Below are 27631 nucleotides of genomic sequence, written 5' to 3' on the forward strand. Positions count from 1 at the left end.
ACACATATCTGAAATTATCTCATTCATTTTATTTGACTCATTTATCATCCGGATTCCCCACTGAAATGCAAGACCTAAGAGAATAAGTGCCATGTCTGCTTAGTTTCTTGCAATATCTTTAGTACCTAATTCAGTGCCTGGATCTTGAAATAAGATCAATAAAAGTTTGTTGAATGAGGTTTGCAATGTGTGAGATAAGTCTCCAGGTTTTTGGGGGGTGTGTTTGTGTAGTTCTTTTCAGAGTAATTAGTTAATGGATTAAATAGTATTGATTATCTGTGGCAGGCACTGTGCCAGGCTCTGGGAGAACAAAAATGAGCAGAAAAAAACATTGTCTGCAGCCTCATGGAGCTTCCAGCAGCCTGGCAGAGCCATAGTAAATAATCTCACAAACAGACTTTCACTGTGCTAAAAACTCTGAAGGAAAGACACATGGAGGTATGAACGTGTGTTATCTGGGGATCCGATCACTTTGGGGAGCACAGGTGAAGCTTCTCTGAGCTGAGATCCACAGGAGAAGCCACTGTGGGCCTCAGGGATCTCTGAGAAGCATAGATGCTGTGGCTATGACTTCAAATTTTGCATGGAGCTTCTTGTGGGAAGAAACACATTTTGGCAAAAGCAGAACTAGTACAACCTTCTCATGCACTGGTGCTTAGCTGGGTTCAGAACCTGGATAAGATGAGCAGCTGCTCCATGACAGAACTAGGGTTTTGTATTTATCATGACACATGTGGGTAAAAAGGGAATGCTACCTACTTAACAGGGCTGCTATGAGAAGGAAAAGTTATTGTCCATGAAATGCTTAGCACAGTGCCTGGTACACAAGAAGTGCAAAATACCTGGTAATAATTATCATCAGACTTCAAATTTGTGAGGGTATAATCATGTGAATACTCTCCCACATACAGAGGATAGACAGTATAGAACCTTACACAGAGCAGGACCTCAATAAGTATGTATTGAATAAATAAGTGCTGGTTGCCTTGATGACACACCATTTTGAATCTGACCAAACATTTTCACCAAAGATGGACACAGTAAATAAGTAGAAATGAACTAGGCCAATTCCTTTTGTCAGCTTTCTCAGGATTGGTAGCTGACATTAATTATTGATATTACAGTGAGGGAGATTCTTGCCAGCCAAGGACACTTGGCAGCTTGAATGTAAGGAATTCGGTCTGATGCTCAGTTTTAAACTAAAGATAAGTGAGAAGTGGGAGGACCCAGAGGATTCGATGATTTTATGCATCAATAGTACTTGCCATAGGAAGGCTCAGCCAGAGTCCGGGAATAGCTGCTACTGAAATGGCACTTTCCTTTTCATTGAAATCCACATGCTTGATTTGTGCATGTGACTTCTCAGCTGCTACCATAATAGAGGAAGTGGTTTTGAATTAACACTAATCAACCTGAATCTCCAGGGGCAACTTGTACCTGAAAACCTGCAAGTCCTTTGTAAACAGCAGTTAAGCTTCCCTGTCTCCCGAGGGATGAGCTTCTGGATTTTTGCTTAAATCAAGCAGAATTGTAGGAAAGAGGTTGCAATTATGAGCAAAGTGGGTGTCAGACAGGATAATTTCTCATCATAAACCCAGGCTTGAAAAGGGCCAAAAATAATCTGAAAGTCCCCAAGATATTTTGCCCACCAAAGTTCTGCCATAAGCCCCCCCCCAGGTGTCAGGTGAAGGATGATTGGAAATTATAACAGCTGTTCTGGAGGGCAATTTAGCCATAACTGTTATAATAAGCAGACCCTTCAACTCAGCAATTCTGCATCAATGCATTTTTACTGGAGAAATCCTGGCACATGTGCTGAGGAGTAAGCAAGTACCCCCATTGCTGTGTCATCTGCAGAAGTGAAAGTCTGAGAGCGATCTCGAGGTGTACTTATCAGGAGGAGAATGATTAAATAGGTAGTGGAATAGCATGCAGCAACTAAAGAGAATGAAGTTGACCCCCATGTATTGTCATGGAAAACTAAGATTGTTAAGTGAAAAAAGCAAATTTGCAGAAGCATATGTGCACTATGCCATATGTAGTGGTTTTAAAATACATACAGAAGTTCTTTGATACTCTTTCCCTTATGAGATGCAGCTTAATTCGCCTCCACTTGAGTTTGGGCCAGACTTAGTAACTCATTTCTAGTGGACAGAATATGGCATAAATGACAAGGTGCCACTTCCAAGACTAGGTAATAAAAAGGTATTGTGGCTTCCTTCTTGATCTCTCTCTTTCATTCTTTTACTCTCCCATCACTCACTCTAGAGGATGCCAACTACTGCGTTTTAAGAACACTCCAGGAACCCTGTGGAGAAGCCCATGTGGCAGCCTCCTGTCAATAGCCAGTGATGGACAGAAGACTCCAGGCAACAGCTGTGTTGGTGAGCCATGATGGAAGCACATCCTCCAGTCCCAGTCAAGCTTCCAAATGACTGTAGTCCTGGCTTAGACCCTGACTACAACTTCAAGAGAGATCATGAACTAGAACCCCCCAGAGCTTAGTGCCCTTGGATTGCTCACTCTCAGAAAGTGTGAGAGATAGTAAATATTTGTTATTTCAAGACACTGTTCATGGCAGCAATTGACAACAATATACCGTTTATATAAACATAAATTTTTAAATAACTTAACAATACACACACGGAGACAAATGTTTAGAGAAAGGTCTGGCATGAGATGTGCCATAGTGATGAAGGGGTTACCTCTGAGAAGTGGAAAGGAGAGGGATGGAGGGTGGGGATAAGATGAGCTTCACCTGTTCTGTCTCTATTTTTGTTATACGTGCATTCATACATGCATTACTGACATAATTTTAGAAAGCACTAAAAGGGAAGAAATACAATGTAAAATTCCACTACTTTGGAATTTCATGGCAAGTCAGATAAAGCTGAGGTTTACCTTTGATCATCTTCAAGTAAAAGGGTTGCTTAGCAAACTCATTTAATAATAAACAAGGTTATCAGAGGAGCTCTCCAACCTACTTAAGAAAGCCAACTCCTGTCAGTTACTCTTAAAAATCACCTTAGCATAAGTCATATATAATGATCATTTTTACTCATGTTTCTTATCTATTATTAAAGCAGGTCAAAGAGACCTTTCTTTGGACAACACCAATTGGCAATATTTGTATTCCCAAAGAGCATCCAGATTATTTTGAAAATGACAAAGAGAAGCTCTACTGAAAAAGCCAAGTTATATATTCATGCACTGTGGTTTCATCAAATGGTTTAAAATCAAAGAGGTTTTGTTGTCAGGTAAGGTTATGGAAAAGGTATTTTAAAAGTAAACTTTGTACTGGATTTCTTTTAGGCTTGTGCTAATTTGTTTTTCAACTTCGAGCCTGGGGATCTGCATCATTTAATAGCAGTTCCAAGGCAAGGACCCTGATCCTTGTCTGTGGCTAGACTGGCTGCAGGCACCAAAGCTTATGCATTTTCAGTGGAATTGGGTCCAGAGCTTAGCTGCAAAATGCCTTCTGGGTGACTGACCAGAAATTCAATCACAGCACATTCATTTCAAAAATCCCTTTCATGTATCATTTAAAAGCAGCCTGCATACTTACATTTGCATATCTCTGACCCTGGATTTTGGAAATGCAGGAGAAGAATGGATTGCTGTTTAATTTTCAGGATGATGGGAAGGAACAAACCAGAGGCATTCCCTTCTCTTGACTACTGAGTAGATTTAGTACTTCTGAAAGATTCTGAATCAGTAGTTTCGTAACATAAGCTGCTGTTCCACAGAGCTCGGGAATAAGAATAACTAACATTTATAGGGCATTTTATACCCTACAAAGTGGGTTACCATTCATTGCCTCATTTAATGGGCAGAGGGGCTCTTAATTATCCTTTCTGATGAGGGGACAATGATTCTTTCAATCCCAGCATCTGCAGAGATTACTCTAGTTTTCCTTTCATATGGACACACTAAAGAAATAATGATACTGCATGCTAGCTTCCCCAGCCTGGGAAAGAATACAGTACAGCAGATGTGAGGTTTATTCATTTTCCCCATGCTACAGTGTGTATTCCAAGTTTCTTTCGATTAACTGAAAAGTATATGTGAATCTTTTCTGCAGGAAGACAGGAAAGTTAAAAGGTAGCCTCTGGGATGCCTGGGTTTGAATCCTAGCTCTGTCATTTTCTGGCTGCAAAGTCTTGAGCAAATTATTTTTTTGTTAGATATTTAAAAGCATTTAACTTATCAGTTTTCTTATCTGAAAAATGGGGCTGATAATAATAGTACCAGCATCACATGGTTTCCATGAGAATTAAATGAGTGAATTCATGTCATGTACTTAAAAGAATGCCTGATGCATAGTCAACGTTCAGTGACTGTTGTTTGTATGTGCAGTGAGCTGCATTTTAGGCTGGATGGGTAACAAGACACATCCGCCATTCATTCAATTACTGCACAGCTCTCTGCCAGGCAGGCTCAAACTCCAAGGATATGTCAAATGTGGTTCCTCTCCTTGCAACACTTACATTCTGGTGGAGGAGGCAGACAAAATCAAGATTAAGGAGGGTAGACAATGGAGAGTGGAGCTAGAGAATGAAGCTCTGAGTGAGAGTGGGGTTTTCTTTTATTTTAGGATGTGAAAGGCCAGCCTTTCAAAACACATGGGGAAGAACAGTCCTAGTGGAGGGAAGATCAGGAGCGAGGGCCTGAAGGAGGAGAGAGCATGGCAAGTGTGAGGAACTGACAGGCAATGGAATTGGGGGCTGAGTGGAGAGGGAGGGAGGTAGGCAGGTTGCCCAGGCCATGGTGGAGTTTGACAGTTTTGTGCTGTGTACAAAGGGAAGCCACAGAAGGTTTAGAAGCAGAGGGGGAACATGGTTTTGTATAAATTTATGACATTTAGTGAAAACTTAATATATATAATTGTATCACATATAAATATCTATCACATACACATATTTAAAGATAGTACTGGCTGCCATGTAGGGTGAGGATTGTGGAACGGAGGGACCAGAGTAGGAACACAAAAATAGAAGAAAGAGACACATACCAGCAGAGAACTAAAACTGCTTTGGAGTTTAAAGGAAAATGGGTGGAAGGCGAGAGATGGAAGCCCCATTTGAGGTGACTTTGAAGAGGACATTGTTTTGGACATGCAAGGGTGTCTGGAAAACATAGATGGCCTCACTAATTGCTATGTATCTTGCGCAGAGGACATAGGGGTCTTCCCTGGAGTGTCCCAAATTTAATATATGGATCTCTGGAATCTGTACATATGTGTGATATGGGGGAAGGAAAGAATACAAGAATATTGCTTGTATCCCAAATCACACTGGTACTTAGACTATCCTGTGGAGCCAAACTGCAAGAAAGTTCCAGAAATAACCAGTGACTTGATCTGCACCCAAGTGGAACCCTTTGCCCTGACATCACCTTGGCTTTTGAAGGCCAAAAAAACCTACAGGGTTTAAACTTCCATTTTCTACAAAACTTTGAGGCCAAGTGGAACTCTTCCATGAACCTTGAAGGCTTGGTCACCTGAAATGAAGCTGAGTAGACATAAGGAGATGTCCAAAGGAAAACAACCAAGGAAGGACATGAAACCTCTCAGCTACTCAGACCTGTCCAGATATGGAGCTTGGCATTGTGATGCTATTCCTCAGTTGATTTTGCTTGCATTATGGTTCTGTTTATGTGATATTCTTTGTGACAGGCCACCCCTTCCTCTCAACATTAACATCAGTGATGTCTGCTTTCTCTGGAGTTACTCATACAAGCATTCTCCTTGGCTTAGAGATTTACAAATGATAGATAACCAAAATTTCAATGACTGACCAAAAGGCTCAATCTGTAGCAGCAAAAGCAACAGGTGAACTAGCACCAGAGGAGCTAGGTTTCAGTCTCAGCTCTACCATGAAACAGCTTTGTGATTTGGGGCAAGAACCCTCATTCTTTGAATTTCACTTTCCTCTTGGCTAAAAGTTACCAACATTTACCTCAAAAGCTTGTTATGAGGATTCATTATGACATCTGTCCAAGTATTTTATCAAATTAATAAAATACAAATATAGCACTATCATGATGAAATAACAGCAAATGTTTACATGACATTTAAAAATATTTAAATATTTTCACGTGCTATATTTCATTAGCCAATTCACTAATGAATGAATTCCCCATTAAGTTGGCTCCATGAGAGGCCACAAACTTTGTCTGATTTTTCCTCATCCTGAATCCTTAGCATCTAAAGAAGTACCAGTACCTAGTAGGAGCTTAATTCCTATGGGTCAAATGAAAGAAAGGAAGAATGAACAGAAACCACTCTGCGGAATGGAAGGACACTGGTTTGCAGAAGACAGAGAATATCTTCTGTAAGTCATAGGAATAATCCTGAGCAACAGAAAAATTTAGTTATCCCACAAACTAAAATTTCACAGCTACATTTATGATAGCACAGGCCCTAATCCTGTCTCTACAGACCCCTAGGTTTTTCTACTTCCAATCCCTGCCCTCTCTTACATGGAATTTTTTTTTTTCCCAAATGGAATTAAAACCTAATACTTTCCTAATGCAGTCTTCCAGTTCTCTTCTTAAGCCATCTGCTCTTTTATCTACAAAAACTTATTTATTTTATTTGAAAACTTTTAATTAGATGCTTCCAGGCAGTGGCTGAGTTAAGTTTAGAAGCTTCAAGCTTGTCTCACACTCAGCAGCTGCAGTAAGGAAATAAGGCTTATGATTTAAATTCATTATTATCTCCATGTTGATGTCATTTTCTTTTCCCTTGCTATTGCATTGTTCCAGGAAGTTACATAAGGCTTAAGAACCACCAGACTAATAATATTGCTTCTTAGAAATGACCTTTCAGGGAATTTTCCTTATGTGATCAGATGCTGGTAAAGCTATGATAATAAGTAATATACTTCCCCTCTACCTCACCTTTTATCTGAAGATTACTGAAAGCTTTACAAACATTAATTAAGCCAACCTCATAACACTCAGGGAAAAAGGAATTATCCATCGCAGAAAACTAAAACTGAGTTTAAAGGCACATTACTGACATATTTAAAGTCAGCCAATCAGCAACAGAATTCCGATTGTTCTGTCCCCACCTTCACCCCCACCTCCCTTGTGGGCTTAAGAAACTCTTACTTATCCTCCAAGACTCTGATCACATTACCTCTAGAAAGCTCTCCTTGCCTCCACCTTCCAAGTTGAATTAGGTGCATCCCTTCCTGTTGCACTCTCAACATCCTCTGCAGGTATCTTCATGTAACTTCTTCCAATTTTTACAGTTTGTATTCTTGCTTATCTTCCTTCCTAGACTTCAGCTCACTAAGGACATGCATTTTTTTTTTCTCACCGAGGACCTACTCACTGGGGACACACACAAATTGATTATTTTGGTGTTTCCCAAATCATCCCATAGTCTGGCAGGTAGACAATGTTCGATATATGTTTGTTTAGCTGGACAGGATTCCTTTTTTAGGCATAAAGCACACTTTCTAGAATATGGCCAGAAATCCCTTAGCTTATAATTTAGTAACAAATTGGTTTTTTTTTCCAAACGAAATACTGTAGGGTGAGGTTTTCTCACCCCAATCTGCTCTAATTTCTTTGTAAAGCATACAAACCGCTACACCGAAGAACTCATGGTTAACACTGGCCCAGATCACATTGAATAAAACAGCTTCTGCTGTGTTTGCCTTACAGGTGTTTTCAGGACCTGCAAGATTTAATGCTACACATAGCGCCTGGGACAGTGACTCACACACCCTATTCTTCATAGTAACATATATTAATGAAGTGTCCATATGGGTGGGTCTGACTAGCAAATCCATTTCTTCCCTTTTTTTTCTTTTTCATTTGTGACGGAGGGTATAAGGACAGGAAGTGGTGGTATCATAATTATTTTGAATCTATATTAATTTATATAAAAGAGCAAAACATTTGTCAACTCCAGTGCTTTAGTTGTTGTTAGTAGTTATTGTGATGTCTTACAGTTACATGATGTGCCAATAGTGTATTACGATATCATATTTGTGCCTTCCCATCCTGTGACACAACTCCTAAGACGGTGAGAGCATCTGATAATCTTAAATAACTTTTGGGTAACAAGAAAGGTGTGTTTGTTTTGAAGCTAAATCTGCTTCCTATATTTTGTAAAAATTAAATGATAATTGCATACAAAGCATTTAGCACAGCATGTAACACACAGTAAACACTGAATAAATTCAGCTGTTGTGTAATAACATCAATAATTACTATTTATTGAGTGCATATTAAGTGTTAGGAACTATGCCAAGTGCTTTATATGTACCCTCTTAATATTCCCGGCAACCCTATAAGGTATTGTTTTAATCTCTATTTTGCAGATGAAGGAACTGAAATATAAGGAATTTTTATAATTTTCACTGCATAGCTAGTAAGTAGAAGATTAAGCTTGTCTGCCTCCAGAGTTCAGCAAACTATACTGCCTCTATTTAAGCAAACAAGCAGCATTTATTAAGTGTCCTTGTGGCCACCATGTGCTATTATGGGATGAAATGAACTCTCTGCTCTCCAGCAACTCATAGTCTTGCTGAAAAAGATGGGAAAGATACCCAAGTGGAAGATGTGAGGTGATAAGACAGTATGTGATGAATTATCAAACTAAACAATTTAAAGCAAATATGCTCTAGATTTAAAGGGGGAAGAGACTGAGGAGCTGCAAGTCAGAAGAGACCTTAGAAGTTAAGGTGCACCTGGAATTGTTAGTATGGTCTGCATACTCTGCTGTGATTTTGTGGGTGAGGGATGCATTGGAAATACCTGGCTGAGGGGAGGGGTGCTTTTTCAAACTTCACTCTCACCCACCTTTGACTCACATAGATGAAAAATTGCTGTTGAAGTTTACCAGGGGTATTGAAGAAAATATTTGAGGGTTGTCCCATCAAAAAGTGGGTGAAGGATATGAACAGACACTTCTCAAAAGAAGACATTTATGCAGCCAAAAAACACATGAAAAAATGCTCATCATCACTGGCCATCAGAGAAATGCAAATCAAAACCACAATGAGATACCATCTCACACCAGTTAGAATGGCAATCATTAAAAAGTCAGGAAACAACAGGTGCTGGAGATGATGTGGAGAAATAGGAACACTCTTACACTGTTGGTGGGACTGTAAACTAGTTCAACCATTATGGAAGTCAGTGTGGCAATTCCTCAGGGATCTAGAACTAGAAATACCATTTGACCCAGCCATCCCATTACTGGGTATATACCCAAAGGATTATAAATCATGCTGCTATAAAGACACATGCACACGTATGTTTATTGCGGCACTATTCACAATAGCAAAGACTTGGAACCAACCCAAATGTCCATCAATGATAGACTGGATTAAGAAAATGTGGCACATATACACCATGGAACACTATGCAGCCATAAAAAATGATGAGTTCATGTCCTTTGTAGGGACATGAATGAAGCTGGAAACCATCATTCTCAGCAAACTATCACAAGGACAGAAAACCAAACACCGCATGTTCTCACTCATAGGTGGGAATTGAGCAATGAGAACACATGGACACAGGAAGGGGAACATCACACACCACGGACTGTTGTGGGGTGTGGGGAGGGGGAAGGGACAGCATTAGGAGATATACCTAATGCTAAATGATGAGTTAATGGGTACAGCACACCAACATGGCACATGTATACATATGTAACAAACCTGCACGTTGTGCACATGTACCCTAAAACTTGAAGTATAATAATAATAAAATTTAAAAAAAAAGAAAATATTTGAGGGTTGTAACTGTCTGGATTTTGTAGTCAGAGTGCCTGAGCTGAAATTTTGGCCATGTCTCATTTCTTTTTTAACCTCAGTTTTCTGATCAATAAGATGGAAAATAGTAATTACAGTATGAGGAGATGTTTGTAAAACACCTAGCATGGTGTCTGGTGTGTAACATGTTTAATGTGTGATAATTTAGCAGTGTTTACCTGGCTTGACGAGGGATAAAAAAAGGTGGGACTCACTAATCTAGGATGTTTGTCAGATAGCAAACTGCATTGAGCTCTCTGCAGAGTGTATGGGGGAATGATGGCAGAGAAGGACTGGAGGAGCTGACAAGCACTACATTTCCAATCTGTCTTGGGACCTAAACCTTCCAGCCTGAAGACATCTTAGCATCTTAGCCTGACAGTATTTCTTAAACAGCTCTGACTCCAAATGGCCACTCAAACATAACGGAATGATATGATTTCATACAACATGCTCTTGGGACTGGTAGAATTCCTTTAATGGACAAAATGTTAAAGAAAAAAGTTACTGATATTGGCTAAAAGAACAGTGTACTGCAGAATATAGAATAATCTTTCACAGATTTTAGGAAGTGACAATAAGCAGTTATGAACAACATGGGCTCAATGGGAAGACTGCTTGAATTCACTCACTTCAGCATTCTCTGAAGGCATCAGTTTCCCCATCTATTAAATGGGGAAGAAAATAGTACCAAAAGCTGCACAGAAGGCAGTTATGAGGATTAAAGGAAATAGTGAATATAAAACACGTAACACAGTTCCAGGCATACAGTCAGCACTCAGTTCTGTTCACTACTCTTGCTATTCAAGGTGCTGTGCTAAGATTTTGGGTAAGAGAGATGAAAAATATCTAAGCATTCTCACAACAGTTTTTAGTAGTTATTTCTTACATATCTACATACTCTTTGGGAACAGATTTCTGGTCTAATCCATTCTATTCATCTCCATATATCCAGAGTCAGGCACAGAACTTGAAGTACAGTCTGTGCTTAACAGTTGTGACTTGAATAAATAAATATGGATGCACAGCACCCAACCATCATGCTTAAGAAACTCATAGGAATGAAGAGAGGCACCTAGACAAGTAATTATAATGCAGTGTAATTGTTGTGGTCAAGAGGCTATGGATTTATAGAAGGCCTGGGTGACTAGCATCATTGTCCTGGAAGCAAACCAGACCAAGTCCAGGTCTGCCCTGCTTCAGGCTGGTAGGTAACAAGGAACATGTGTGGAATATCACCAACATCTGACTATAGTCACTTAAAGTTCTCTAGTTGAGCCTCTGTCATTTGGCTAATGTGCCCCGCACATCAGTGGAGTGACCTGTGACCCGCCTGGCTCCAAGAGCAGCTCTGTGAGGCTGTTTTGCTAGATTTCTGTCTGGAGCACTTGGCCGTAACAAAGTGAAGAGGAGAGAAATCAATAACAACCTGAACTGAATGCACACTTAAAACATCAGCCTTCAACTCTGGAATCACACCCTTGTCGCTGACATCCAAAGTGCTTTTGCTCCACGACCTGCTCAGGGTCTAGTAAGCAAACATGAAGGAGGAAATGGAAACAGCTCCAGGGCACAGACAGGGAAATGTGCTATTTGATAAACGGGAACCCACCAAGGGACAACTTCCTAGTGTATAGGATAGAAATAACGCAGCTGGTTCAAATGCTGGTTGGGGATCTTCCGGTATGTTTCTCAACCTCTCTGAGCCTCTGGTTTCTTGTTTGGAAAGGATGATGATGACAATAATCTTACCCAAGAGTGCTATGACTGTTTTGGCAATTCAGTGAGCATTAATGCATGTGACATACCCAACACACAAACTAACTCTTCGCTGGTGCTCAATAAATGGTAGCTTATTACAACTGCTTTTCTGCTGCTCATAAGGAGGTAAGCAAGACCAAATGCAGTGAAAATAATTTATTAGCCACAGAAATAAAAGCTACAGCAATTTAGGTTTCCCACAGTTCTGTTAAAAGAATGCTTACCAAGCACCTGTCATGTGCCACCTGCTGTGTTAAGGATGGGACCCAAAAATGAGTTAAGACAAGGACCCTTCTTTCCAAAGGTCTTGCTCTGTCTCTCAGGCTGGAATGCACTGGGGCTATCATGGCTCACTGCAACTTTGACTTTATGGGCTCAAGTGATCCTGCTGTCTCAGCCTCCTAAGTAGGTGGGACTACAGGCATGTGCTATCATGCCTGGCTAATTTGTGTATTTTACTTTTTGTAGAGGTGGGGTCTCACTATGTTGCACAGGCTAGTCTTGAACTTCTGGTCTCAAACTATCTTCTTGCCTTGGCCTCCCAAAGTGCTGGGATTACAGGTGTAAGCCGCTGATACTGGCAACAATTTTAATATAATTATTAAAAGAAACTTCACAGAAAAGAGAAATGTACAGGCGGCAGAACACACAGAGAGGGGCAACCAGCTCAACACAGAGAAGATGGAAGCTGGTTTGAGTCTGAAGGACTTCATGGAGCCAGCCCCATGATGGAAAGTGGAAGGGGCACTCCAGGTGTGGGCTGTAGGGACCTGAGTCTGGAGGGGGGTGGGCAGGCACCAGATGACAAAAGCCTTGTGGGCCCACTTTTGAAGGAATTAACCCTGAGAAGCCAGGAGCCACTGAAGGTTTTTAAGTAGGAACAGATTTACATTTGGATACATCACTTTGGCTTTAGGGTGGAATGAAAGTTATTATTTCGTAGGAGTATTTAGGGTGCTATTTCTTCATTCCTTTCCAACTCAAGCAAATACACAAGTCTATAGCCTCTTCTGGATGGCTCAAGTCAGTAATTATACAACCAAACATAACTTCTGGACCCAGAATCATTCCCCTAATGGATAAAATGTTTTAAGCAGGCATCTCTCAGCTCTTGTGCTCCATTTCCCCAGAGTCCTTATCCCTTGATCACATACTTGTCTACTTCTGCTGCACCTGCAAGAGTGAGTTCATTACTCTCCATTATACATCTCCATTCAGTCATAGGCAACCTCAGTGGGAATGTCGCAGGTCCCAGCCCTTTTGGTGGCTGCTACAGTTAAGATAATTTAAGTCCTTCTAATCTCAAGAGGTGATCTTGCTAGCCAAGAGATGTCTCTTTATGGATCATCTCTATCCCGAGAGAGAGAGAGAGACAGAGAGAGAAATACACACACACACACACACACACACACACATGCACACGCACACATACTCTGCCCTATCTAAACCATCCTAGTGGATCTTCCTAGTTATTGCTAAAATATTAAGCTACTTGAATCATATGTCATTGCAGTACAATTAAGAATTTAATTATCCTCAGGTATAAAAAGAGTTAATAAATCCAATAATTAAACTCTTGGTAGAAAACACATAGAGGTTTCAGAAGAATAAGTAGACTTTGTTAAAAGTGTGTCATACATATTATTTTATGACAAATGTATCCTCTTTTTTTAAGTTCCAAATCAGTGAAGATTTCTTATATGCTGTAGAAAATGTAATATCAAATTTTAAAAGGTCACTTGGAAACACAGATGTAAATAATAACTATATTTCACATTCATAAATTATAAGATGTAGTTTTTATATGATATCTGAATGCTTTCACATCCCTTAGCTAGATTGAGCACAGGAAATCCACCTCTAGGCAGTGTGTGTTTTCACACCTTGTACTAGGGTAATTTTCAGAGTCATTACCATTCTGGTAAGAAAGCTTCATAAGGGCTTTAACAACATATGAGAAATAAGGAAAATCTATTTCTTTTTCCTTATTCCTCTGAGCCTCGAAGTTAAGCCTGCATTTGAAGAACAGTGCCCAGAATATGGAAGGAACAACATAAACCATATACTATGAGAAGTGGCCAAAACCCTTTGTGTTAGCATCTGACTTATTACTGGTAACATCTAAATTGCCACTCTAAATTATAAATAGTTAAACTGTGCCCAATGTGAAATAATCAAGACCATGCTTTGTTTCTTAACATCTACTACGCTGGCTCAAATACTTTTATCCAGATTCCTCCAACATGACACACATTACATTTAGAACTTGGTTTTCTCATCAGATTTGTAGAGAAGATAGTTAATGCGTCTTTCGCACCACAGGAAATGATTGGGGTAAACTTAATATCATAGGAGTTTTTGGATTTAGACAAAGAAACCCATTAGTTCTCTCAAACAGCCATCAGAGAGACTTTAATTAAGTCACCCTGACACACGTATGCCTTCCATTGGATCATGATTTCTCATGCTGGTAACTTTCAAGCCCGGAAGATAGTCACTTTGGGAAAGTGTTTAGACGGGTTGTTTTGGACAGAACTTTTTAGACTCTCCATTTATTACCATCTGGTGATTAAAGAATTAAGATGGTGATACCTAAACATGTTCTTTTAAAGGAAAATAAGTATCATTAAATCATTAATAATTATTTGAGGAAAAAGGAGCCAATGGCATCTCTTGAAAAGCCCTCATTATACTTTCTGTAATTAATGCAGAAAGATGTCTTTGCTAACTTTAACTGCTCATGAAAAGTTACTGTACCACATACTTAGTAGTCTTTGATGTATTTTGCTGATGATAAAGAATCAAATTCCATTCTTCCCACAAAAATTTATTCCAGTGTTTTTAGGTTTAAAAAAGATGTCTGGGAAAAAAAAGAGAAAATGTCTCTAAATTAGCATTTGAGATGAATTACCATTTTCCAGAGATATCACTCCCTACACTATTCCACCCCAAATAAACAGGAGGAAGAACTGTGGCTAAATGCCTAAGCAAGGAGCGAGTGGGGAGTGGGAAAAGACTCCAGGCAGGTGAAAAGAACCAAGTTAACATCTGACCAAGACTGAGGTAAAAAACACATAATTCCTTCTGATAACATAGCAGCCATTATTATAGCTAATGTTGTGCTCAGTAGTTTCCCTGAGTAATTTCACTAATCCTCGTAAGTACTTCATGAGGTGATTTCTATTATTTATACTTTCAAGTGACAAAACAGGCTCAGAGAGGTTAATTCTCAAAGTCTCACAGACAGCAAGTTCTTGTCTTAGCTTCTGGAACAGTGAATGCTACCACAACTCCCTGGGCCGTATGGCACCATAAAAAAGCTTGGCAGAAGGTCGGGCACGGTGGCTCATGTCTGTAATCCTAGCACTTTGGGAGGCCCAGGCAGGAGAATCACTTGAGGTCAGGAGTTCAAGACCAGCCTGGCCAATATGGTGAAATCCCGTCTCTACTAAAAATACAAAAATTAGCCGGGTGAGGTGGCGCATGCTTGTAGTCCCAGCTACTTGGGAGGCTGAGGCAGGAGAATCACTTGAACCTGGGAGGCAGAGGTTGCAGTGAGCCAAGACCATGCCATTGCACTCCAGCCTGGGCATAGAAGTGTCTCAAAAAAAAAAAGGCTCAGGAGAGACAGTAACAGCACAGAATATCTTAGGTAGCATTAGTTTCTCCTTGCATATGTCCAAACTTCACTAAATGTTTAGGCCAAGAAGAAAATCACAAAACAGGAATATTTGAGAGTATATAAAAGTGGCTCATGTCCTTCAAAATTTGAACCCTGAGACCCACCCCTTGTCTCCTGTTTGAGGAGTCCAAAGAATTCACAGACACATCAGTCATTTAGTCTGTAAGCAAATTTCATTTAATTCATACTTTGCCTGGGGTTAGCAGTCCATGGTCAGAAATGCTCCTGGTACCATGTTCCTAAGACTGTCACTGACTCTGCAGCTGGTTCTTCCTTGGTATAGAGTGAATCTTTCAGTAGGAAGTGTTTCTAAAAAGTTCCCATGCTGCTGAAGCCAACACAAGGCCAGAAGCTTTGAAATGGCTGATGTTTAAATTATGACTCCAATACATACATACATATACACACACACACATATATATATATATAGTAGACTTTTTTTAGAGCAGTTTTAAGTTCACAGAAAAATTGAGCACGAGCTATAGAGATTTCCCATACACTCCCTGCTTCCACACATGCACAGCCTCCCCATTATCAACAACCTCCACCACAGTGGTTCATTTGTTGCAATCGATGAACCTCTGTTGACACATCATTATCACCCAGAGTCCATAGTTTACATTAGGGTTCACTCTTCGCATTGCACATTCCAGGGTTTGGACAAATGTAGCACGACATGTATCTACCACTATAGTATCATATACAGTAGTTCCACCACCCTAAAAATGATCTGTGCCTAACCTATTCACTCCTCCCTCTCCCCAAACCCTGGCAACTGCTTATCTTTTGACTGTCTCTATAGCTTTTTCCAGAGCCATATATTTTTTGAAACAATTACCTGAGGTCCTCTGGGGAAAAATATCTTATTAGAGATTCACAATGAGCATTGTCATTTGAAAGGCTCTGAAAACTCTAGCAGTTAACAATTGGTTTTCTTTTTTTTTTGAAACAGGGTCTCACTCCGTCACCCAGGTTGGAGTGCAGTGGTGCATTCACAGCTCACTACAGTCTCCACCTCCCAGGCTCAAGCAATCCTCCCAACCCAGCCTCCCGAGTAGCTGGGACTACAGGTGCATGCCACCATACCCAGCTAATTTTTTAATTTTTTGTAGAGACAGTGTTTCGCTATGTTGCCCAGGCTGGTCTTGAACTCCTGAACTCAAACAATCCATCTGCCCTGGACTCCCAAAGTGATGGGATTACAGGTGTGAGCCACCATGCAAGTCCTAAGAACTGGTTGTAATTTTGTTGTAGCCAATGCTTCCCAAAAACTTCCTGGGGGTGAAATAGTTAACAGTTTTATTCCCTCCTTTTCTCACCATCTCCACTGTAACTCCCCAGCTCAGACCAACCTCATCTCTCACTGTCCACTGTCATGGCCTCCAAATCTGGTCTCTGCATCCAGCTCCTGCTTATTTTCCATCATTTTTCCTCTCAACACAGAGTGATCTCTTTAGAATATAAACTGGCTTTCCACTGCATTAAGGTAAAATCCAAACTTCTTCCCATGATCTATAGGGTCCCATACCATCTGATGTTGGGCCCACACCATCTGACATTGGGCCCACATCTCTAACTTTGACTTTTATTATTTTCTTCCTCATTAACTGCAAGTCTCACTGGCCTCCTCCCAGCTCTTTCCTGTTCCTGGAGATTTGCTGTCGCGTCTGCCTAGTGTTTCTGAGACTTTTTACAGCTCCTCATCCTTCAGGTGTCAGCTTAACTATCTTATCTTCAGGCAAAGATTTGTTGTTACTTTTTTTTCTCTTTTTTGAGACAGTCTCTCACTCTGCCTCTCACTGAGGCTGAGGCTGAATTGCTCACTTTAACCTCTGCCTCTCAGGTTCAAGTGATTCTCCTGCCTCAGCCTCCCAAGTAGGTGGGAAAGCAAGTACGTGCCACCATACCTGGCTAATTTCTATATTTTTAGTAGAGGCAGGGTTTTGCCATGTTGGCCAGGCTGGTCTTGAACTCCTGGCCTCAAGCAATCTGCCTGCCACAGCCTCCCAAAGTGCTGGGATTACAGGCCAGGCAAAGCTTTTGTAACCACCTAAAGCACAACTTTCTCCCTTGCCCTTCTCGATGTTACTCCCTATCACAGTAATTTTCAAAATGTGGTCCCGAAACCAACAGCATCAGGAACATCTGGGAACTTCTTAGGAATGCAAGTTCTCAGGCCCCACCCTAGACCTGCTGAATCAGAAACTCTGGGGTGTGGCAAATCCATGTGTATTAGCGAGCCCTTCAGGTGATTCTGATACAGGCTAAAGTTTGCGCAGTTCTATGGCAGTATCCTGTTTATTTCCTACATGTTTATCATAAACTATAATCGTTTCTTCTTCTTATTTAATGCATTTAGCTTTTCTCACTAGATTTGCAAGCACTGTAAGGATCAGCAATCATTGTTGAGGTACAAGACAATATCTGAGGCTAATTAATATTTGCTGAATGAATGAATGACATGGAACACACCTTGGAAAATACTGCTTTACATAGGATCTATATTAGCTCACGGCTAAACTTCAATTGCCGTGAACCATCTTACCAGTATTTCTTTCCATTCATTTATTCAACATTTATTGACATTTGTAATATGCTAGGCACTATCCCAAATGCTATAAATACAAACACAAGCAAGTCCTTGTTCTGAAAGAACTTATAGACAAGTGAGATAGAAACAGGTAAATACACAATTATTTTATTCTGATAAGTGTTATTATAAGGCCTAGAAAAACCTATCAAAAGCATTAAAAATACACACGTACTTGTCTTTGACCTAGTTATTCTAGTTCTAAAAATTAATTCTAAAAAAAAACCAGGGATGCATACACAGATTTATCAAAAGGATGTTTGTCAGCATTATTTATACTAGCAAAAAAAAAAAAAAAAAAAAAGAAACAAAGAAAAAATCAGAAATAACCTAAATGTAAAAGAATGGAGAATTTGGCTGGGTGTAGTGGCTCATGCCTGTAATCCTAGCATTTTGGGAGGCCAAGGCGGGCAGATCACTTGAGGTCAGGAGTTCGAGACCAGCCTGGCCAACACTGTGAAATCCCATCTCTACTAAAAATACAAAAATTAGCCAGACCTGGTAGTGCACACCTGTAATCCTAGATACTTGGGAGAAGCTGAGGCAGGAGAATCATTTGAACCTGGCAGGCGTAGGTTGCAGTAAGCCAAGATCACACCACCGCACTCCAGCGTGGGTGATAGAGTGAGATTCTGTCTCAAAAAAAAAAAAGAATGAAGAATTCAAAAATTATCCTAGACATAGGCCAGAACACTAAAAAATTATTGCAATGAAAAAGAATCCTTAATGATGTGAAATTGTTCACAATATACTACTAAGTAAGAAACTACACAATATAGTTTTTAATTCTATATAAAAATAAATGTATTGGGAAAATGTATTAAAAATGTTAACAGAAATTACTAGGTGTTATGATAACAGGTAATTTAATGTTTCTACTTTTATGCTTCTCTTTATTTCCAAATATTTTGCAATGCACTATGATACTAAGAGAAAAATGTTAAGGGCAACAAGTCAGAATTGAGGGAGCAAGTAAATCTGCTATGTGGGTTGGGAGGTATCATCACACAGGAGGTGTCATCTGAGTTGGGACTTGAGAATGCATGGGAGCTGTTATCAGGAAGAGTTGTCAGTAAAGCAGGATTCAGGGAAGTGCTGAGTGCCTTTGGGGGCCAAGAAATAGCTCAATGAGGCTCAAGCAGTTGCAGAGGGGATTTGCAGCTCCCCACCAAATTTAGTCTACAGAGAACAACCTATTTACTTTCTCAAAAGAAAACAAAGTTTCATATGGACAGTGACATTCTTTTTTAATAAAAATCAGAATTTACTTATGCATGATGGGCCATCCATGCTCTACCAGGCGCATTTTGAAAAGCCACAGACAGCTTTCCTGCTGCATAAAGAATAATACAAATAAATAGAAATTATAACGTTTCACTTTGGCTGATTATGAGATAACATCAGATGGAAGAAGGAGGAGGATATATCTTTATATCTTAGACCCAAAGCTCCCAGTGCCAGAATTCTAGAAGCAGACCTAATCCCGTGGTCTGGCTCTCATCAGTGGCCAAGAAGACTGAATGAGCAGTGAATACCTCTCTGATGCTTGTTCATCACTCAGCACCAGCACAGAAATTTCAAAGTCCATGTTAAGTGACTTGACAATCTGGAGACAGATGATAAAGTCTCAGCTTTTGATCACTAAACACAATAAATCCCTTGTGAACAGGTGCTACTAATTTTTTTAAAAAAGATCCATCTTGTGCTGTCAGACATTTTCATATCAACTACAAGTGAGCTTGTTCACCTGAGGTATACTCAGATTGGGCTAAAATTCAGTAAAATATGAGTTTTGAGAAGGGTACATGTGATTTAAATAGATGGGATTGCCCCAGAGATGCCTTCCATAAGAGTTACAAACTCAAGTGTCAATAGAGCAGTGGCAAATGATGAGCTGTCTACCAATATCAGTCCTTTCCTTCTTGAACAATAAGAAAGCTTTAGCTGGGCACATGATTAGGTAGAACATTTGCTAGCTTCTCTTGCTATGACAGACATGTGAGAAACTCTCCAAACGATTTTTCTATTTTTCTTGGGTATATAGCTAATCTGTGTTTCCCAATCCCCCACTGCAGTTAAAAGAGGGCATGGGACTAATTTCTAGCCAATGAAATGTGGGTGGGGATGAGATACCCAATATCCCGGCCCATAAAAAGTATTCCAAGCTCTTTTCACTTGCAGAAGAAGAGAAAGGAATCCACAAACCTAGAGGAGGTCAGAATGTGTGTACCTTCAGAGATACAAATTCTATTTCAAAAAAGCCATCTTACTGAAGCACTTGCACATGTACACAGAGAATCATTTTCATGGGTGTTCATTGCAGCATTGCTTATACTAGCAGAAAATTGGAAACAACCTGAATTATATCTACAGGAAAATGGTAAAGCAAATTCTGGAATATCCATACTAAAAAATATAATGCAACCTTTAAAAAGGTTCTATATGGGCTATCATGGAAAGATCTCCAAGACCTATTGCTGATCACAAAAGCAAGCTGCAGGATAATTTATCCCCTAACACAACAAACATTTATTGATGATTTATATGTCAGGAACTATTTAGGGAGTGGGGATAAAGTAGTGAACCACAGACAAAAATCCTTGCCTATATAAAACTTATGAGCACATAGAATGTATATTTTAATATCCTAAAATTATATATTAGTTAATAACATGTATATGTATATATGCTTATTTCTAAATAGAGAGAGAAGATCCAGAATGAGACCCACCAAATTGTTCATGGTGGTAATCTCTAGAGAGGGCAGTGGGGTCAAAGAGGGCATAACAACTTTTTTGTCTATATTCTTCTGTGTTGTTTGCATGTTTATAGGAATGCATTTGTGAATTTGAATCCTTTTTAGTAGAATGCATTCCACTAATGCAACCAAAAAAACTGCTCTTCAGGGGCCTAGCCATGGAACTCCTCAAGGGCCACCACCATAGAAGGATGCACCACGTGTTCACTTTCCTCAACTAGTGTCTTCATCTGCTTTATTTATTTATGCCCATAAGTGAGGTTTCTTTTGATCAAAGGTTTCTGTGGCCACCAATGTTTAAGAACAACCAACATTGCTCATAATCAGAAAATTAAAATACACAAAGGAATACGGATAGAAATCTTACTTGGGCATAACGCTAGACTAATCCCGTATCATTTAAGGGTTTTGATTGTCTAGCTCTTTTGTTACTAAGGCTCCTCTGCCTGTAAAGGACAAGACTTAAGCTTTTCAGATGTCAAATAGCACTCAATAAACATCACAAATGAGTTCTGATGTGGAAAATGCATTTTCAAATAGAAGAGTTTTTGTTTTATTTTATTTTAAAATTGTGTTAGCACCTAAAAGACCCCTGTAATAGTGAAGATAAAGTTAATCCAGTAATGCATTTACCATAGTAAACCTCCAGAACAGAAACACATTACTTCCCTCTGATGGAATTTTAAATCAGCGTAAGGGATTAAACAGTATTATCCAGCTGATGGAGAGCGACTTGGAAATTAGGGGAAATGGCCATATTGCATAGCCATTTGCGTTCCAGGAATTCCGTTTGGACCTTCCATGATTAATATGTCTGATATAATTCTGGGGAGCTGGTGTCTTTTCTCCTTTAACTTTTTCATTTCATCTTTTCAAAAGGCTTGCACAAAGCAGAGCCACGCTTCATGCTCTTCTTTCAGACTGTGGTTTATTATGATCTAGATTTGAATTAAAGCAGTGGAAATGGCCTCACAATTCTACAACTCCACTTTTAGTATTTGGTTGAAACAGAATGCATTCTCCATTGTATTAGCACATGCACAAAATAATAAATTATGGCCTATCTACAAAAATAAACATTGGCTGACAGATTATAGGGTGAGTGGATTGGATGATACAGAGCCTGAAGGTAATCAAAGTTCATTCCTTCTTTTGCCACCTTCCCTTTCAGCTTGCTTTCCTGAGCAGCAGGTTTTGAGAATTCTCTTTTTTTCTGCACGTTTAAATTAAGGCACAACTCAACAGCTATTTCAGATAAAATTGTCTCCCCATTGATCCATCTTTTCCTGAAATATTTTTACCATAGAGGCCAATTTTAATTGCCATGAGTTTTTTGTTTAATGTGAATTATTTATATAATTAATCTGTTTTTCTTAGCACTTATTGACAGCCTACCTTCATAGACCATTTCTTCTCCCAAATACCTCATCCTTGTTTCTCCCACCTGTAAACATTCCCACTGTAACCCGTCATAATAGATAATGTCAGCCACAGAAGGAAATAAAATATCTTAGTATCCATAAGCAAAACAAGAGAGAAAACTGTACATTTTGTAGGCTTGGTGAATTCTGTGGACTTATAAGCCTTGGACTAATCCTAAGCAAAATTAAATCTTTCTTTGATTTTCCTGGATACTCTAACTTGATGAATGACTTAACTGCTTTGTGTTTTAGTTTTCTGAAAATTGATAGGATAAGATGATAATACCTAACTCATGGGGTTAAGAGTTCAGTGAGATGATATAGGAAGCTATTTCACATATAATGCCTGGCATGTGGAAAGCGTTTGCTAAATGGGAGCTGTTATTGCTGTCATTATTATCATCACTATCAGCAATGTGTTTTTGTCTTAAACTGAACAAAAAATAATAAAGTCTGAGAACCAGGACCAAATGTCAGAAAGGTTCTTGGATCCAGATTTTAGTAAAAATCAAGGAAAACCTCCCTAATGATGAGAGAGACAAAAATAAAGTGGGGGTTGTATACTAACATTACTACTGAGTTTACAGAAAAAAAAAATGGATGTAAGAGAATATTATAAGGCTGGGTGCGGTGACTCATGCCTATAACCCCAGCACTTTGGGAGGCCAATGTCGGCAGATCACCTGAGGTCTGGAGATCGAGACCAGCCTGGCCAACACGGCAAAACCCCATCTCTACTAAAAGTACAAAAATTAGCTGCGCATGGTGGTGCATGCCAGTAGTCCCAGCTACTTGGGAGGCTGACGCAGGATAATCGCTTGAGCCTGGGAGATAGAGGCTGCAGTGAGCTGAGATCATGCCACTGTACTCAAGCCTGGGAGATAGAGCAAGACTCTGTCTCAAAAAAAAAAAAAAAAAAAACAAAGAGAGAGAGAATATTATGAATAACTGTATGTCAACAAATTGGGTAACCTAGATTAACTGGATAAATTCCTAGAAACACAGACATTACCAAACTGACTTAAGGAGAAACAGAAAATCCAAGTAGACCTGTATCAAGCAAGGAAATGAAATCAGTAATCAGAAATCTTCCAGAGAAAAGCCCAAGACTAGATGTCTTCACAGGTGAATTCTAAACATTTAAAGAAGAATTAACACCAATCCTTCTCAAACTCTTTCAAAAAAACAAAAACAAAAAAACAGAAACAAAAACACTTTCTTAATTACTTTATGAGACCAGCATTACTTTGATACTAAAGTCAGACAGACAACACAAGCAAAGAAAACTACAAACTAACACATTTTATGAATACCAATGTAAAAATTCTCAGCAAAATACTAGGAAACCAAGCTCAACAGCATATTGAAAGGATTATACACCCTGAGCAAGTGAAACTTATCCCAGGATTGCAAAAGTGGTAAAATGTATGAAAATCAATGAGTGTAATATACCACATTAATAGAATAAAGGAAAAAAACTATGTGATTGTCTCAATTGATAAAGAAAAAGCATTTGACAAAATCTAACAAATATCCTTTCATGATAAAACCCTCAATACATCAGAAATAGAAGGGAACATCCTCAATTTGATAAAAGCCATGTAGCCCCTAAGATTAGGAACAAGACAAAGATGCCTGCTTTTATCACTTATATTCAACATAATACTGAAAGACCTAGCCAGAGCAATTAGGCATGAAAAATAAATAAAAGGCATCTAAATTAAAGGAAGAAGTAAAACTATCTTCGCCTGCAGATGATATGATCTTGCATTTAAAAACCTTAAGAACACAAACTCACACATGCAAATCTGTCATAGCTAATAAAATGAATTCAGCAAAGTTGCAGAATACAAATCAACAACAAAAGAAGTTGTATTTTTATGAACTGGCAATGAACACTCTGAGAAGGAAGTTTATAAAAACTCTGTTTACAATAGCATAAAAAATAATAAAATGCTTAGGAATAAATTTAACTAAGGAGGTACAAGACTTGTACACTGAAAACTACAAAACATTGCTTAAAGAAATGCAAGACAAAAATAAATGGAAACACATTCAGTGTTCATGGATGGGAAGACTTAATACTGTTAAGATGATAATGCTGCCCCAATGTGGTATATCTGTTCAAAGTGACACACAGATTCAATGCGATCCCTATCAAAATCCTAATGGTGTTTCTTGAAGAAATGGAAAACTGATTCTAAAATTCATATGGAATTTCAGAGGACCAAGAATACAAGAATAGTCAATACATCTTGAAAAAGAATAAAGTTGGAGAACTCATATTTCCTAATTTCAAAACTTACTTACTGCAAAGCTATATTAATCAAAATGATGTGGTACAGGGATAACAATGGTTTTATATAACAATATAGAATTGAGACCCCAGAAATAAACCATCATCTCTATGGTCAAATGATTTTCTACAAGGGTGTCAAGACCATTCATTGAGGAAAGAATAGTCTCCTCAACAAATGGAGCTAGAAAAAAGCCAGACATCCACATTCAAAAGAATGAAGTTGGGCCCTACCCAAATATGAACAAGAAATTAACTCAAAATAAACTACAAACTTCAATTTAAGAGCTGAAACTATAAAACTGTTGCAAGAAAATATAATGGCAAATGTGTATTATGTCAGATTTGGCAATAGTTTTAATATGACACCAAAAGCACAGGTAACAATAACAAAAATATATAAAATTGGACTTCACCAAAATGAAAATTTCGGTATATCAAAAGACACTATCAAGAGAGTGAAAATACAACCCACAGAATAGGAAAAAAAATTTGCAAATCATACATTTGGTAAGGGTTTAACATCCAGAGTATAAAAATAACTCTCATAACTCAGCAACAAAAAGACAAACAACCCAAATAAAAAATGGGCAAAGGAATTGATGTTTTTTTAATAAAAGATATACAAATGGCTAATATGTACATGAAAAGATGCTCAACATTATTAATTATTATGAAAATGCAAAAAATACCACAGTAAGATACTACTTCACATCTACTAGGATGGCTATAATTTTTAAAAAGGAAAATAAGTATTGTCAAGGATGTGGAAAAATTGGAATCCCACACATTGCTCGAAGGAATGTAAAATAGTGCAGCTTCCATCCTCAAAAAGTTAAACACAGAGTTAGGATATGGCCCAGCAATTCCACTCCTAGGCATACAACCCAAATAATTGAAAACAGTGACTCAAATAGATACTTATATACCAATGTTCATGCAGCATTATTCACGATAACCAAAAGGTAGAAACACCTAAGTGCTCATCAACAGAAGAACAAATAAATAAAATGTGGCGCATATGTAAATGAAATATTATCCAGCCATAAAAAGGAATGAAGTTCTAATACATGGTAAACATGGATGAACCTCAAAAACATTCTAAGTGAATTAAGTTACACACGAAAAGACAATTATTGTATGATTCTACTTGAATGAAATATCTAGAATAGGCAAACTCATAGAGATAGAATATATAGTGGAGGTTACCAGAGACTACGGAAAGGGAGAAATGAGAAGTTATCACTTAATGGGTGCAGTTTCTGTTTGGGGTAATGAATATTTTCGGAAATAATGGTGATAATTGCACAACACTGTGAATGTAATTAACGCCACTAAATACACACTTAAAAGTGGTTAAAATGGTAAATTTTATGTTATATATATTTTACCACAGTAAAAAGGTAAATTAAGAAGTCTATTATAAACATCATTGTTGGCATTTGTAATAGCACCATACTATGACATATACAAAACCATTCAGTTTTTCTATGCACAATTGAGAAAGGAAAAGTGGCCCTTATAAACTGGAACTTAAACATATTTTTGGCCAGATAGCTGGAACAGGCAAAATGTAATTGGTTAAATTGTTTCTATTAGTTCTACCTAAACATATTAATCCATGTCTATAAATGTTTAAAAAAATGAATGCACTGTTACGAGGGAGTAAAATTCCCAGCGCTGAAGATACTAATAAAAAATTGTATGGTAGCCCAGCAGGGAAATTGTAGAAGGAATTTATACACATGGCCGGATGTTAGACAAGATGAGGGTCTCAAAGGCCTTCCACTTTTTACGAGTTTAAACTTCTATGAGAATTGTGTACAACTAGAAACTTTCCCAAGGTTAAATATTTTCCTTTTTCCAGAGGCAATGGAAAATGGCAATTTGGGTTCTGGCATTCCTGATAAAAATTTACTGTTTTTGTCTGGTGAAGTCTCTACTGAAAATATTCCTTGCTATAAATCTCTTGCCTGAAATTTCCATAGAGCTTATCAGATTTCATAAAGCAGATCACCTTAAAATGGCTTTTAAAATTTCAGAGTGGAACAGATTCCTCTATGAAATTGTAATATGGAAAATAAAGTTCTCCTAACCCTAATTGTCTTCACAAAAGTGTTTCCAAGGAGAACACCCAGGGATATGACATGAATAGCAAGGCCATAATAAAGACGTGAGTGTAATTTCCACACATGCTGTCAACCTCAAATATGCAGCCTACTCAGAGGCAATTTGGGTAAAAATTGTCATGGCTATTGCCAGTGTTGTCACTTCTTGATTTTTTCATCCTAGGGACTGTGTCTTATTCATTCTTGGTCTCACTGATGATGCCACAGTACCATCTTTCAGGCATTCAGTCAAAGTCTCCTGAGTTGAATTTTCACTCTTCCTAGATTTCCTTTGTTATCATGAGTTTTTGATAACAAAGGGGATTGTCAAGAGAGGAGATGGGTCAGTGACTCAAACTTGCAAAGCAGGGGTAAATGGCACAGTCATCAGAATACATAACTGGGCCACAGAAGGCACATTTAAGTAACAATTTGGAAAACTCAGAATCTAATCAAACACATCTGTGCTTTATATTCTCTACCTGCTGTCTTGCCTAAAATGAAGATGCTTAAATCCCCATTAGTGGGGCAGGGCTGCCCATCTATGGAAAAACAGAGCCGGACTCCAATCTGCTTTGTGTGTCTTCAGAACAGCTGCCAGCTGATCAGAAAACATTTAATGTGGGGGATCCAGTGTGGGGCAGGACGAACACAGCTGGTTGACACAGCAAGCAGTTAGAAACAACAACAACAAAAATGCCATTTGATTCGTGGGCTGAGCCAATCCATCTGGGAAATCTCTCAAAGAAAGTAGCTGGAAATGACATTTCAGCTCTGATTTTCCTAGTCAAGTCTGCACCTTAAGCCAAAGACTCAAAAATAGCACTCCATCTAAATGGTGTAAACACAATGACACTTGAGTCTCTTCACTTTGGTCTTTTGAGAGTGATTTTAACTCTTTCAGAGATAACATGGGAGACTGAAGGGGCTGGGTGCTGGAAACGAGACTGTCCACATCTTGTTTCCAGAAAATGGATTACTCTGCTGGCGGTTGATTCTTGGATTTCCTATCATGAGATCTGAACCCTGGGCCTGATGTACAGTGAGGTGTGCGATTGGCATTTGCAGAAGCCTTGACAACCCACACTGCCCTTCATGATTGGTGTCAGACAAAGAAGCATATTAAATGACTGCCGGCCCGGTGATAAGGCCGGTTATTACCGAGGTGTAGCTTCCCCAGGTCTAAAGACTCATAGTGGTGCCACTGAAGCATGGTGGGGAGAAGATAAAATTTAATTAATA

The 27631-nt window shown here is 38.8% G+C and overlaps 1 protein-coding gene across 16 annotated transcripts in view; it reads right to left on the bottom strand.

Annotated features, from left to right (window-relative positions):
• Nucleotides 1–27631, bottom strand: part of PPP2R2B (protein phosphatase 2 regulatory subunit Bbeta) — a 489623-nt gene that overhangs the window by 156098 nt on the left and 305894 nt on the right. The window contains exon 1 of one of the 16 annotated variants that reach the window (XM_063723935.1): nucleotides 7142–7333. Coding sequence (XP_063580005.1) covers nucleotides 7142–7214 — 73 coding nt within the window. The 5' untranslated portion in view covers nucleotides 7215–7333. 16 annotated transcript variants of the gene reach the window in all.

The sequence above is a fragment of the Pongo abelii genome, chromosome 4, assembly GCF_028885655.2.
Source record: "Pongo abelii isolate AG06213 chromosome 4, NHGRI_mPonAbe1-v2.0_pri, whole genome shotgun sequence".
NCBI classification, from domain to species: domain Eukaryota; kingdom Metazoa; phylum Chordata; class Mammalia; order Primates; family Hominidae; genus Pongo; species Pongo abelii.